The sequence below is a fragment of the Vicugna pacos genome, chromosome 16 (genome assembly GCF_048564905.1).
Source record: "Vicugna pacos chromosome 16, VicPac4, whole genome shotgun sequence".
NCBI classification, from domain to species: Eukaryota; Metazoa; Chordata; class Mammalia; order Artiodactyla; family Camelidae; genus Vicugna; species Vicugna pacos.
This window is the reverse complement of record NC_133002.1, coordinates 32,085,476-32,098,261: the sequence shown is the minus strand read 5'-3', so window position 1 is coordinate 32,098,261 and position 12,786 is coordinate 32,085,476. Positions and strand designations below refer to the sequence as shown.

General features: G+C 43.1%; 1 protein-coding gene across 2 annotated transcripts; it reads left to right on the top strand.

The window, feature by feature from the left end:
• Positions 1 to 534: 534 nt before the first annotated feature.
• On the top strand, positions 535 to 12,183 carry ANKRD40 (ankyrin repeat domain 40). Of its 2 annotated transcripts, none has more exons than XM_072938650.1 (5): positions 535 to 897; positions 5,562 to 5,710; positions 6,063 to 6,548; positions 8,894 to 9,066; positions 9,764 to 12,183. In XM_072938650.1, exons 1-5 carry the CDS (start codon positions 764 to 766, stop codon positions 9,908 to 9,910), a joined length of 1,089 nt encoding a protein of 362 aa, XP_072794751.1. In that variant the 5' UTR covers positions 535 to 763; the 3' UTR covers positions 9,911 to 12,183. The 2 variants fall into 2 exon arrangements, with proteins under 2 accessions (XP_072794751.1, XP_072794752.1); XM_072938651.1 differs by having other exon boundaries at positions 8,894 to 9,075.
• Positions 12,184 to 12,786: the final 603 nt, after the last annotated feature.

Here is a 12,786-nt window from a genome sequence, read left to right as displayed (position 1 = left end):
TCTGAGCGCAGAATAAATATTTTTCCTGAAAGCCCAGTTAGAAGAAACCCGTCTAAAATGAGATGTAAAACAACAGCAATTGAAATAAATACTCGAACTGCATGATCCTAAGCGCTGTCAAAAAAAAAAAAAATAAATAAAGAACTGTGTACTCTGTCTCTGCAATAATGGGCATATAATAGTAGCATTGCTTTCAGCCCATCTCCCCAGCGTGCTGGACAAGAGTTGGCTCAAATAAGGAAAAAGCCAAAGAAACCGGGGGAAAAACACGCCAATTATTTCTGATGCCTGGTAAACAGACTGCGCCAGAGGATAAGGCTTTTCTGGCTCTCAAATACGCGTTCTTTCCTTTCCATGTGTCTGTCCTCCTCCCTCGAAGCTGCCGGGAGGTCTAAAAATAGTCCATGAATCACGGCAGATAATACTGTGCAGCAGTTACATAAACAGCCAGCCCGGGCAGGCGCCGGGGCCGAGGGTAGGAACGGAAAATATCTGGGTCAGGGTTGTCACTCTGAATAGGTTCCCCTGGAGCCGGCCTTCGGGAGGCGCGGCCAGGGAGGAGGCTCGAGCCCGGGGGCCGGGAGCAGCAGGGGAGCCGAGTGGGGGAACCGAGGCCCCGGGCCGGGCGCGGGCGGCAGCGCGAGCGGGGCGGGCGAGCAGCGCGCGGTCTCCCCATGGCGGAAAACGGGCCGCGGCGGCGGCGGCGTTAACCGGCCGGGGCGGGGCGGGCGGGCCCGAGCCGGGGCCCGGGGCCGAGGGGAAGATGAGCGCTCTCCTAGAGCAGAAGGAGCAGCAGGAGAGGCTGCGGGAGGCCGCGGCCTTGGGGGACATTCGGGAGGTGCAGAAACTGGTGGAGAGCGGGGTGGATGTGAACTCCCAAAATGAGGTCAACGGCTGGTAAGTGGGGAGCGGGGGAGGCCTAGGGTCGGAGCAGCCGATCTGGAGCACGACCTCGGCCTAGCGCTGCCCCCGGACGCCCGCTAAGGCGTGGCCTGGCGCCCGGGCCTCCGAGCCTGTGTGCTCCGGAGGCCAGCCCTGGTCCCCCACCCCCGCCCCGGGTAGTCCGCTGCGCGTCCTGCCCAAATCCCAGCCCACGTGGTCCTCTTCCCGCAGCGCCCACTAGAACCCTGGCGCCCCCCGGCCACCTCAGTAAAGTGGCCAGAATGGTGCTGGGTACGATTCTCATCTTAATACGGAGCTCACCCCCGTTGGAGTGTTGAATTATTTTGCCATTGGTGCTTCTGAACACATCTGTGCAGAGCAAAAAACGTAAACAACTGAGCAAATATTAATCCTATAAACTAGCACGATTTCTTTTCCCAAGACTAGCGGGAAAAAAATCACTTGCATCCCTATTCTTCTCTGTTGCCTCACTGTAGCAGTGATTTGCTGCTACCTGCAGCTGCCTGTTGCAGGAAGACTCATTCGTTTGTCCCATAGAGTGTTTTCTTGTAACAATTTCAAATATGGAACGTTATCTAAGGCTTCAGTTGCCTGCCTGGAATTGAGTCCTTATCAACTAAATAAGGAGTCTCATTTTAAGATGTGCTGGTGGTTACGTTTTTAGTGTTAAGTTACTGAATGTGGTATTGTTCTGCTCTCTTCACATTTAAATTTTAATTTTTTATTGGATCAAGGTGATGCTTAACCAGCCTATTTTGCTAGTTAAGAGTTAAGGGGAGTTTGCAAATGTTTTATTTTTTGAAGTGGAATAATACATTTTGAAACTAAAAGGGACACTGGAGATGGATTCAACCACTGTCCCAACCAAGAATAACTTGCTGTAGGTCACACAACTATTAGTATAATAGCTAGGACCAAAATCACAGGGTCCTGACTTTCTCACAAATCTGCCTACCTCCTTACCCTAAACAAAACAGCCTGGGTAGCTGTCCAGAAAGCCAGGAAACAGTAGAAACTGACTTTTTGTTTTGTTTAAAAGTGTTTGCCAACTAGCTTATTTTTCTGTGTGTACAATTTCTGGCATTGCTCTGTGGTTCACAAGTTGTGAATCGTTGTTTTGGCCCTGGGAGGCAGTGTTGTGTAGAAGAAAGAGCCTGCAGGTTCTTCTCCATTCCTGCTTAGCAGTATGACCATGCCCCAGTCACTTCATTTCCAGTTATTCCAGAAGAATGTTGTAGGCATCTAAGGAGATAAAGCATAGTATAAATAGCTAACATTTATTGAGCTTGCTCGCGAAGAGGTTCAAAGTGCTTTACATGTATTATTTCATTCACAATTACTCAGGGACATAGCTATTGTTATTCTCTCCATTTTGCAGCTGAGGAAACTGAGGCCCAGAAAGATTAATTTCCCCAAGGTCACAGAATTTACAGTAACTAATAGAGCTGGGAAAGAAACCCAGCGTCTGACTGCAGACCCTACTTTCTTAACCACATAGTAGGTGCTCAGTAAATATAAGTTTGTTGAACTATGAAGAGGCTATCATAGATTTAATTGGGGAAGATGTCTAATAGGACTTTAAATTCAACATGTCCAGGGTTGATTGTCTGGCCTCCCTTATACCCCTGACTGTCCCCAGCCTGCTCCTGAGTCCTTATCTTGGTATCTGAGGTGCTCAGGCCAGAATCTTTGGTGCCCTCCTTGCCTCCTGTCTTTGGCTCACACCCCGTATCCAGTCAGGCTGCTAATCCTGCCATTTCCACCTTCAGCGATATAGTGAGAATCTGACTGCTTCTCACCAGCTCTACCACTATACCTCTGGTGCAAAGCCACCATCATTGTCACCTGGATTAAGGCAGTAGCCTCCTGACTAGTCCCTTTGCTTCTACCCGCTACCCTACTGTCTTTTCTCAACAAGGTAACCAGAAGGCTCTTGACTTAAAACATAAGTCAGATCATTTCACTCCAATCAAAACCCTTCAAATGGCTCCTATCTCACAATGAGTAAAAGCCCACAGGGTCCTACAGTTTCTATACCCTGCCCCCCATCCTCCCTCCTTACCTCTATGCTTCATGTCCGGATTTGCCCCTTTGCTCCCTTCATTCTGTTCCCCTGGCCTCCTTTTCCTGAAAACACCAGGCAGTGTCAACTCAAGGCCTTTGTGCTGCCTCTTCCCTTGATGTAAAATGCTTTTGCTCCCTCACGTCCTTCAGGTCTTAACTTACATGTCACCTTGGCGAGCCTTTCCTTGGCCCTCGATTTAAAAATTGCACCACGCCCCTCCCCCATCTCTGGCATTCCCTAATTCCTTCCCTTGCTTTATTTTGTCCCTGTAACTAAACCACTACATAGCATACTGTTCGTTTTGCTTATTTGCTGACTGTCTCAGTCTCCTCATCTGTAAAATTGAGGAATATTGATAATAGTACTTACCTCACAGGCTGTTTAGAGGATTAAAGGAGTTAATATGTGTAAAGCCTTTAGAACGAAGTCCAGCATGTAAAGCATTGTATCTGTGTTAATTATTATTTTCTTATTAAGGAGTGTGCTGGGTAATGAAATATAAAGGTTACCCTAAAAAAACTTAGTCTGTAGCATAGAAAAGCAGAAAGGTTACTGCTTTGAATTCTTAGTTGCTTAGTAACTACAGTTTCAGCCCCAATAAATGGTGGTCTGGTCTGAAATGCTTCCCAACACTGATAGGATATTCTGACTGCAAAATTAAAGAGTCGAAGTTCAAAGATAGCGCTCCCACATCAATTGTAATTCAAGTGTCATGCATACCCCTTGGCTTTAAGGAACAAATATAATGAAATTATGAAGAAGTTGAAGATATATCCTGACTACAATGCCTATGAGTTATGGCTGCCCAGAGCCACCCAGGTCTGGACTGTAAATGATAGTCACTCGGTGCAGGGCTGTAGGGAACATGCTGTGTTGACTTCACTCCACTTTACATGGTGACGCTTTAGCTAGTTGGTTGGTCCTGGGGTGTCTCAGATCCACTGGCAGTGTATTACTTCCTTTACTCTCAAGCTTGTCGTGAACAAGTGATTTACTACTAGCAAGTGAGTACTTTCCAAAAGAGAACATATTTTTCTCATCATGTTCTGTGCATTTTTGAGTGCTCACTTGTCATTATAATTATTCATTTTTAAAACTTACGCAGACATCCACACATAAACACACTGTCAGCTGCAGTTTGCCCAGGATCAAAGTTGTGTGGGATCCTACTCCAACCAGTGTCCACCTCGTCCTCGGTTCACTCATTTGGCAAATATTAATTAAATACCCGTCTGTCCAAGCAGACACTTCCTTGTCTTCATGGAGCTTATACTTTAGAAGCCTAGATCAAGACTCTTATTTTCCCCAAAGTAGCATTCTTTTCATCATAGAGTACACTTTAAAGGCACCTGGACAATCTAATTCTAATGAATAATAGTGTGGCATGTCACTGAAACATCACTGGAGTTGCTCCCAGCCAGCCAGACAAGTGGCTTTCTGTAAATCGTCAATGCTAGGATAGCCAGGACAAATCAGCTTGTTCTAGAACCAAATGAACTTCTTCGATAGTTAAACTTTTCTCAAGTTAGTGACCTAACGTAACCCTCACTATTGAACATACGTTCTTTTCTTTACCGTGTTTATATTTGTCTATAAACTCTGAAGATATTTATCTCAGTTCAATTAGAGAGTTGGTGAATGAGGACATTTCAAAACAGAGGGGAGAAAAGTATTTTCCTCCCATAATATCATTCAGCTGTGGCAACTGGGGATGCGTTTAATAGCTCTGAATCCTTTTATTTCTATTAAGATGGAGTTTTGGCCAGCATGCTAATTATATTTCTAGGCAGTGTTAAAATAATAGTCCTTCAGAGTATGCATAATCTCCTCCTATGTGTACAATATGAAATAATTAGTTTTACTTAAATGAGTTGAATACTTGAAGACAGTTCTCAAAAATTTTGGCTGTTGATGTACATATTTCAAGTGCTTTAGGAATTGATGTATATGTGCAATGCCTTGTGTTTAAACAGATGAGGGTATGTTTTGTAGCTTTCTGGAGAGAACTAGGGAAGTGAACTTTTAAAAATGGAAATTTGGAAATCCTTTGTGTGTGTGAAGGAAGGAAAAGAGGAAGAGTGAGTAACAGATTCAGACAGGAATTTGCTCTAGTAATGATTTTAGTGGCAGAGTAGGCTTCAAACGAGAGATGGTTATTAGCTTGATAATATTTAATCTTCAAGTGACATTTGGTGCATATGAAGCAAGTTTCCATAGTCCCTTGAAAGGAATGTGGTGATGCAAAAATATATTTTAAAGAGACTAGGACAATCTGATGAGCGATGCTGTTAAGAGTCAGCACTCAACAATATCATTAGAGTTAGCCAGCCAGCCAGCCTTCTGGATGCCATTCAAATTAAAGCTTCTAGGATAAATTAGCTTTTCCCAAGAAGTGAAATTTAAAAATAAATTTTAAGCATATTAAATATTTTGATCATCTGCTTTCTGAAAAGAGAAGATTACCAGCTTGATTTCTGGTTCTAGTTGAACTCTGTCAGGCTTGCATATGTTTATTTACTAATGTGTAGAATTTTAAATCCCACATCACCTCTTCTCTTTTAAAACCACTCTTTTTTTCTTTTCTTTGGGACAGGACCTGTTTACACTGGGCATGTAAACGCAATCATGGTCAGGTGGTCTCTTACTTGTTAAAATCAGGAGCTGACAAAGAGATTCTTACCACAAAGGGAGAAATGCCAGTTCAATTAACATCAAGGAGTGAAATCAGGAAGATTATGGGAGGTGAGTCTGTGTTTGGGGGGGGCAACTTTTGATTTTGTCAAACTAATTTAAGTCTTGTGGTATCATTGGCTATATTCTTGATGCCGAACAGCCACTCTGTTCCTAAGAGCAAAGATGATATTAAACTGTGCCAAGATAATAATTCCATGTTGCTTCTGGAAAAGTAAGCATTATAAGGCTTTTTTTTTTTTACTGTAAACTTTAAGGTGATAAAAATAGTAATGACAAACCTGCAGTGAACACTGACCAAAATATTTGTCATACAGCAAAGGACACTAGCTTTCCCAAGATACTCTTTACTTGGTAACTTTTAAAGGCCTATGTAAATGTCCTGCATTTTCTTCTTTTCAAGTGGAAGATGATGATGATGACAGCGATGACCTCCCGCAGCTGAAGAAGGAGTCAGAGCTACCTTTTGTTCCCAACTATTTGGCCAACCCAGCCTTCCCTTTTATCTATACCCCTGTGGCAGAGGATTCAGCCCAGCTGCAGAATGGGGGCCCCTCCACACCTCCTGCATCACCCCCTGCTGTTGGCTCACCTCCGTTGCTGCCCCCTGGGGACCCTCCCCTGCTTGGGGCCTTTCCACGGGACCACACCTCTTTGGCACTGGTTCAGAACGGGGATGTGTCTGCCCCCTCTGCCATTCTCAGAACACCAGAAAGCACAAAACCCGGTCCTGTTTGTCAGCCACCAGTGAGTCAGAGTCGCTCCCTGTTCTCTTCCGTCCCGTCCAAGCCACCAGTGTCTCTGGACCCTCAAAATGGGACGTATGCAGGACCAGCGCCAGCGTTCCAGCCGTTTTTCTTCACCGGCGCATTTCCATTCAATATGCAAGGTAACCTCTCAGCAGCATACAGCCTCTGCCACAGAGCAGATGGTGTTCAGAGGTCTAGTGCTTTTCTTCCTGGTTTTTTGAGAATTAGGAGTAGTATTTATTTATTTTTAGTATAATTACAAACTTACAGAAAAGTTGCAAGACTAGTATAATGATTGTGTTTACTCAGATTCACAAGTTGTTTTACCTTTTGCTTTTTTACCCTGAACTACTTAAGTGTATTTCCTAAGAACAAGGATAGTCTCTTACACAGTCACAGAACAGTGATCAAATTTAGGAAATACAGCCTTGATATGATGCTCTTCTCTAATCCATTGTCCATGTTTAAATTTTGTCATTTGTCTCAGTGATGCCCTCTGTGGCTGTCTTAACTCCTTCCTCTCCTGCCCCCTCCCCTGCCCAGGATCATTTACTTATGTTGTTATTGTCTCCTTCAATCTGAAGCATTTCCTCAGCCTTTAGCTATCATTTTGGACCTCAGATTTTTAAAGAGTTCAGGACAGTTATTTTGTAGAATATGATTTTCTATTGTTTTCTCTATTTATTAGTTGGTATTCTTCTGCAAAGAAGGGCTTTCCCTTCTCCATTTACATTAGTATGAACTCATAAAAAATTCTTCTTTTATTCATTGAGTGATAATTTGATCAAATTATGCTAGATTTATCCAGAGCGAGCCCCTTCAAGCTAGTTCTTGTGTTCCTTGGACATGTCCATCATTCTTGGAGCACTTCCTTTGTGATACAGCCAGAGGTTTTGGGCTCCTAGTGTAACTTCCCCAACCCCAGCCTTGAAATCAGCCATTTCTCCTGGTTCTTTCCAGCGGAGAATGGTGTTCAGAAATCAGAATATAGACCCTAGGTGTGCTTATTGCTGCTACTGTATCATTTCTTTTAGGCTCAGTCAGAGGTCAGAGTTAGGAAAGAAAGAAAAAAGCAAGCAAACAGTAAAGAGCAATTGAATGATAAAAGGAAAGATTCACCAGGAAGATACTATAGTTATAAACTAAACATGTAGATACCTAGTCACATAACTTCAGAGCATTCTAAGCCCTGATTTAAATGTCACGACGAACTCATAAACTGGGTATTATTATTATGTACATTTTAGAAATGGAGAAACTTAGGCACAAAGAGGTAGGTAATTTGCCAAGAATTGCACATCTAGTACATGATAGAGCTAGGATATACCCATTTGTACCACAATCATTCAAGATTCAAAAGGTCACAGAAAATATAGAGCTGAAAGCAGTTCCCACAATTTATGACAAAAGGAACAAACTGTGCATCAATATTTTAGATGAAAAGTAGAAAATGAACAGATGCTTCCTGGATATCAAGCTTCAAGCTGAACTGAGAGAATTAGTGAAGTTTAAAAAAAAAAGTCAAGTAAACAAGCACACATAAACACTCATATATACTTTCCCCTCATATTTCTATATCTGTTTATCTAGATATTTTAGCAAATATTAAAAACCACAAGTTTATCCTGATACCTCCAATTCCAGTCAAACAGCAGCACAGGGTACAGTCTAGTCTCACCTTTTCTTTTTCCACATAAGTAACTGCCTCTTTCTGTTTTTGAGGAACGTTAGGTGCCGATAACAGCAGCCTAGGGATACTGTGAGGGATTCATATATAAGGAGCAAAGCAGAGCCACCAAATGCACGTGGGTGCTTGGCTTGGGCCTCCTTGGCAGCCAGGTTCAGAATTTAGGGGCGGAATTTAGGATCTGCTTAGATCCCAGACCCACGAATAGCGGTGTTTATTTACTCCAAAAGACAAGAGTCCTCCCTTGTTAAGGTACACTGCTTTCAAATCATAGTTAGACTTTGGTTTTTATTAGTAGTTTATCTTTTTGCTCTTTTGCTGTCTTTATTGCAAGGATTTTAATGTCATAAATATCTTTAGATCCACAATTGTTCAGTCTCTTTAGAGTAACTCTTGTACCGTCTCTTGGCCACGGCAATGCCTTTCACCTCTTTTCCCCTTCTCCTACTTATGTGTCATTACCTGAACCCATTCTCAAGCCTTTACCCACTTAGCTTCAGCAGCAGAAGTAATTCTCGCTCTGTACAGCTAGGGTTGTCATCCATCCGTTTACCACCCACACCCCCTTTACTCTGTGAAGCACAGTCTTAGGTATAGGGAAGACAGTGCAGAAAACTGCAACAGCAGAGACAAAATTGGGCCTGAGCCTACTTTGCTGATGGTGCTTGGTTTTCTCATTGGGCGGCCCAAGCCTTCAGCACGGAGCATGATTAAGGGTAACCATCTTCTGGAAAAGATCTGAAATCACATCGGCTGACTTGCCATAATTATTAACATCCCCCCCCCCTTTTTTTCTAGAGCTAGTACTCAAGGTGAGGATTCAGAACCCATCTCTTCGAGAAAATGATTTCATTGAAATTGAACTGGACCGACAGGAGCTCACCTACCAAGAATTGCTCAGAGTGAGTTGCTGTGAGCTGGGTGTTAATCCTGATCAAGTGGAGAAGATCAGAAAGTTACCCAATACTCTGGTAAGAAAGGTAAGAAAGATAAGAAAGATCTGTTAAGCATGAGTGGTTGCTTTTTCCATTTGGAAAATACCCAGCTTCCTCCCTGGTTATATGAGTCATAGTTGAATAAATGAAAAGAGAATAGAAAAGGAGCAAAGGGCAGTTTTCCAAATGTAATCACTGAGCTTTCTTTCCCTCCACAGGGCCTGTAGAGACACTGACATTTCCGAAAGTTGTAGGATGCTAGGGAAAACATTCTGAATTTCCATTTGCATGTACCTATTTTTGGTTGTTTTAGTAGTGATCTGTAAGGGTTACCTTAGTGTGCTATCAGATGTGCCTTGTGTTTTATAACATAAGAACCAGGCTAAATTATAGGGCAAATCCACACAAATACATCTGTGGTCCTCCCAGCATCTCTGGGTTATTTGAACATCAGGCTTCTGGCTTCTCAGGGCACCTGAGGGAAACATCGTACATTGCCTCTCCCTTCGACATTTACTCATCTTGTAGCAAACTGCTGTTAAGGGCTTCTACTATTCCAACCCAATTTATGCTCCTGGGGGCTTTTGTGCACTATCACTGACAGCCTGCCACAGGGAATTTTTTTTTTCCTTCCAGGCTGTAAAATGAGCCAAGATACTGGTATCAACACCACATACCAAACACTTAGAGACAAGTGGCTCTTTGCAATCTGTTTAACCTATTTTTGTTTTAGGACAAAGATGTTGCTCGACTCCAAGATTTCCAAGAACTGGAACTGGTTCTGATGATAAGTGAAAATAATTTTCTGTTCAGAAATGCTGCATCCACACTGACTGAAAGGCCTTGCTACAACAGGAGAGCTTCAAAACTGACTTACTGATGCAGCAGGGACTTTATCACTGAGTATTGTGACAGTGTGCATCATCTCTGGGCCAAGGACAAGCCATTGATCTAATGCCTTGGATGTCCAGAGGGCCCCTGATGCCATGGCTGAGTATAACTAACATCGTTCTGCCAAGGTAGGAAGCCCCTGACCCCCAAGCAGCGGTGCCACTCTTCCAAGCCTCTTGGTGCACAATAAACCTATTGCTTGAAGCTGTGAACAGCTGACAAGTGGTCTGGAGAGGCAGAAGCCGCCAGTTCTGTGTCCAGTGTTTTATGTGCAGAATGTTAAGAGTTGTCTAAGTAGAAGCTGAGAGAGAGCAGAGCCTATTTCTAGCCAGTCCTGTTGACAGTGCACCTGAAGGGCCGGGACGCGCTTCTCTTGGTGTTGCATGTTCACAGCCCTCCTGAAATGTGAACTGACTAGAGAGGAAAACTGGGGAAAGCACAGGTACCGGACACAGGAATTTTGGTGTGACTTGTGGCTGTGAGGTTTCACATAACATATTTATAAATGTTACTCAGGTTAAAAGTATTTAAGACTACAGTTACCTAATTGTAAATATGCTGTTAACCAAAAGAGCTTCCCTCCGTAACTTTTTCCTTTGTAAACACTCCTTACTGCTTCTGTCTCTAGACTGCCCTTGTCCATACAGTTGTCTCTGCATTAACTCCCCTTCGTGGTCACTAGAGGGCTCTCTGATGCTTTCTCAAAGAGCAATGGCTTTTTTTTTAACTGAAGCAATGATTCCCGTCTTCTGTTAATTGCACCCAATGAGAAGAGCACAAACATTGCCGGTCCATGTTTTCCACTTTCATTTTTCCACCAGAAATGAAAAGCAATTTTTCAGACTGAATCTGTTGCTATTTTAAAGGTTATTGTGGGAAACTGAGCTAAAGGAGTTAGCATCTTTATTTTTGTATCAAAGACAAAGGTTATTTTGAAATTATTAGGATTTTTACACAACTGTGAAATCTGTTGCTTTTGTAAACAAGTTGTTTGATCTTAGGGATCTGCCACGACCACCACCAACCCACTTAACAAAGTCAGTTGTGAGTCTACCAGGCTTCCTTCTGGAAGCAAACAAACACCTGATTAAACTCTTGAGCATGGCATAAGGATTTTTTTAGAGAACGCATTTAAGGATTCTTTTCCTTTCCTTCAGTGTCATTAATGTTAAAAAGAAAAGCCACCGTCTTGTTGAAATAAACAGCTTAACCTTAGAAGTAAGAACGAGCACACTTAGACAAACAGGAGAGCAGGGGTTTGAAGCCAGCTGTTGATGAGCATCCCTGCTGTCTTAAGAAGCTTTTTCCCCATAGTGCCTAGAGTTTCCAAAGAAACTTAACTTCCTAACTGTGTTAATTTTATTGGAACACTACGGTAGAGAAAACGTGCAGAAGATGTCAGTGGAAGAGAATGTTGTGCTGAGATAATGGCCTCCTGCTGCTGCCTAAATGCTGAGCTGAGGTTGAGGTGTTTTCAAGGCCAACTTCGTGGTGTGGAATCACTCTGTTGCGTGACTTAATTGTACTACACCAGTTACTGATGGTGAGTTACTCACCCTTGCGCAGTGTTTGCCTAGTAAAGGTTACTTATTACTCCCTTTCTCTGAAGTGCTTTAAAGAAGAAACCTCCCTTGTGTTTCAGCCCGTCAGAAGCAGCTAGTCTGTCTAGACATGTTAATCTTTTTTCCCCTTTTGAAAAAAGTTAAAATTTACTAATACAATTAAGGCTACTTCTATCCTGGGATAAATAAATTCAGTATTAATTCATGTCTAAATCACTGGGGTTAAAACTCTTCCAGCATCCAGATCAATTAGAGATTCTTAGAAGCATGGAGGCCCCTGGCTGGGAGGTGGCCTACAGAGGAGTAGCTCCAGGGCATTTCCTGGGCTTAGAACCAGGCCCTCGAGGGAGTCTCAAGGGAGAGGGGGGCCTTGCACTGCTCTCTCTCCTCCTTTATGAAGTCCTCTGTGGTCAACTGACTCCTGCGTCCGGCAGTGGAATAAGACTGCACAGTTGCTGGTAGGTGAGTTTAAAGTCTTAATCTATGCATTCAGAGAAATATTTTTATATGCTTTGTGTAATTTATAACAAGGGTTTTTTTTTTAGCTTTGTTAACTGTGAATTCACCCCTCCTCCTCCTCCACTGCATATTTAAAGCATGTGTTCACACTGTGTGTAAACATTCACTGAAGATTTTTCTCTTTGTGCATTGCTGACTGTTCAAGCATAACAGGCATTATTAAAATTAAATATTAACTGACTGAGCCCGTAGTCTTTAATTTTGGCCTCCTAACAGCACTATACATACTTCTAATCATAGTAGGTTTAGATTGTTGGACAGTCCCAGAGACAAGACCCTCTGGAGGAATAGAAGGGACCATTCCCTGCCTGAGCCTCCTCCGTCCTGCCGCTGTGGCGGTGCTCACACCCGTCAGTGGCACCTGGAGACAGATCTTTTGTGCAGTGTCTTTCCTCTCAGTTCACAGCAGTCAGCTGCATTTCCCCGGAGTAGCTGAGCCAGCTAGATGGAGGTCATCCTCTATTAACCACATTTTTTGATTATCCTATTTACTTTACACAACTGAGCCTCTCCTTTGGGCTGTCAGCACCTGTCAGGGCCTTAGTGAGCTCAGAGGCAAACTCCCAAGACAGGAGAGGAAAGACAGTCTTACACCTTCAGATCTTTAGCTGATGATGCCGAATGAATATGCATTTCTTTTGGTTTGGGACAGCTAGAGACTCAAAGCAGACATCATGCCAAATTGGCCTAATAAATCAGGGAGCATAGCAGAGACCTTTTCTTAGCACCAAGGAGAGGCAGAATAATTTGGGCATTTGTGCCTTCATACTTGCTTTATCACAAG

What these genes read in the sequence shown, in the direction of transcription:
- ANKRD40 (XM_072938651.1), top strand. Translation starts at nt 764, where the DNA reads ATGAGCGCTCTCCTAGAGCAGAAGGAGCAGCAGGAGAGGCTGCGGGAG. An exon ending in CAAAATGAGGTCAACGGCTG is followed by an intron (nt 898 to 5,561) that starts GTAAGTGGGGAG and finishes TCTTTGGGACAG; the next exon opens with GACCTGTTTACACTGGGCAT. An exon ending in CCAATACTCTGGTAAGAAAG is followed by an intron (nt 9,076 to 9,763) that starts GTAAGAAAGATA and finishes TTTTTGTTTTAG; the next exon opens with GACAAAGATGTTGCTCGACT.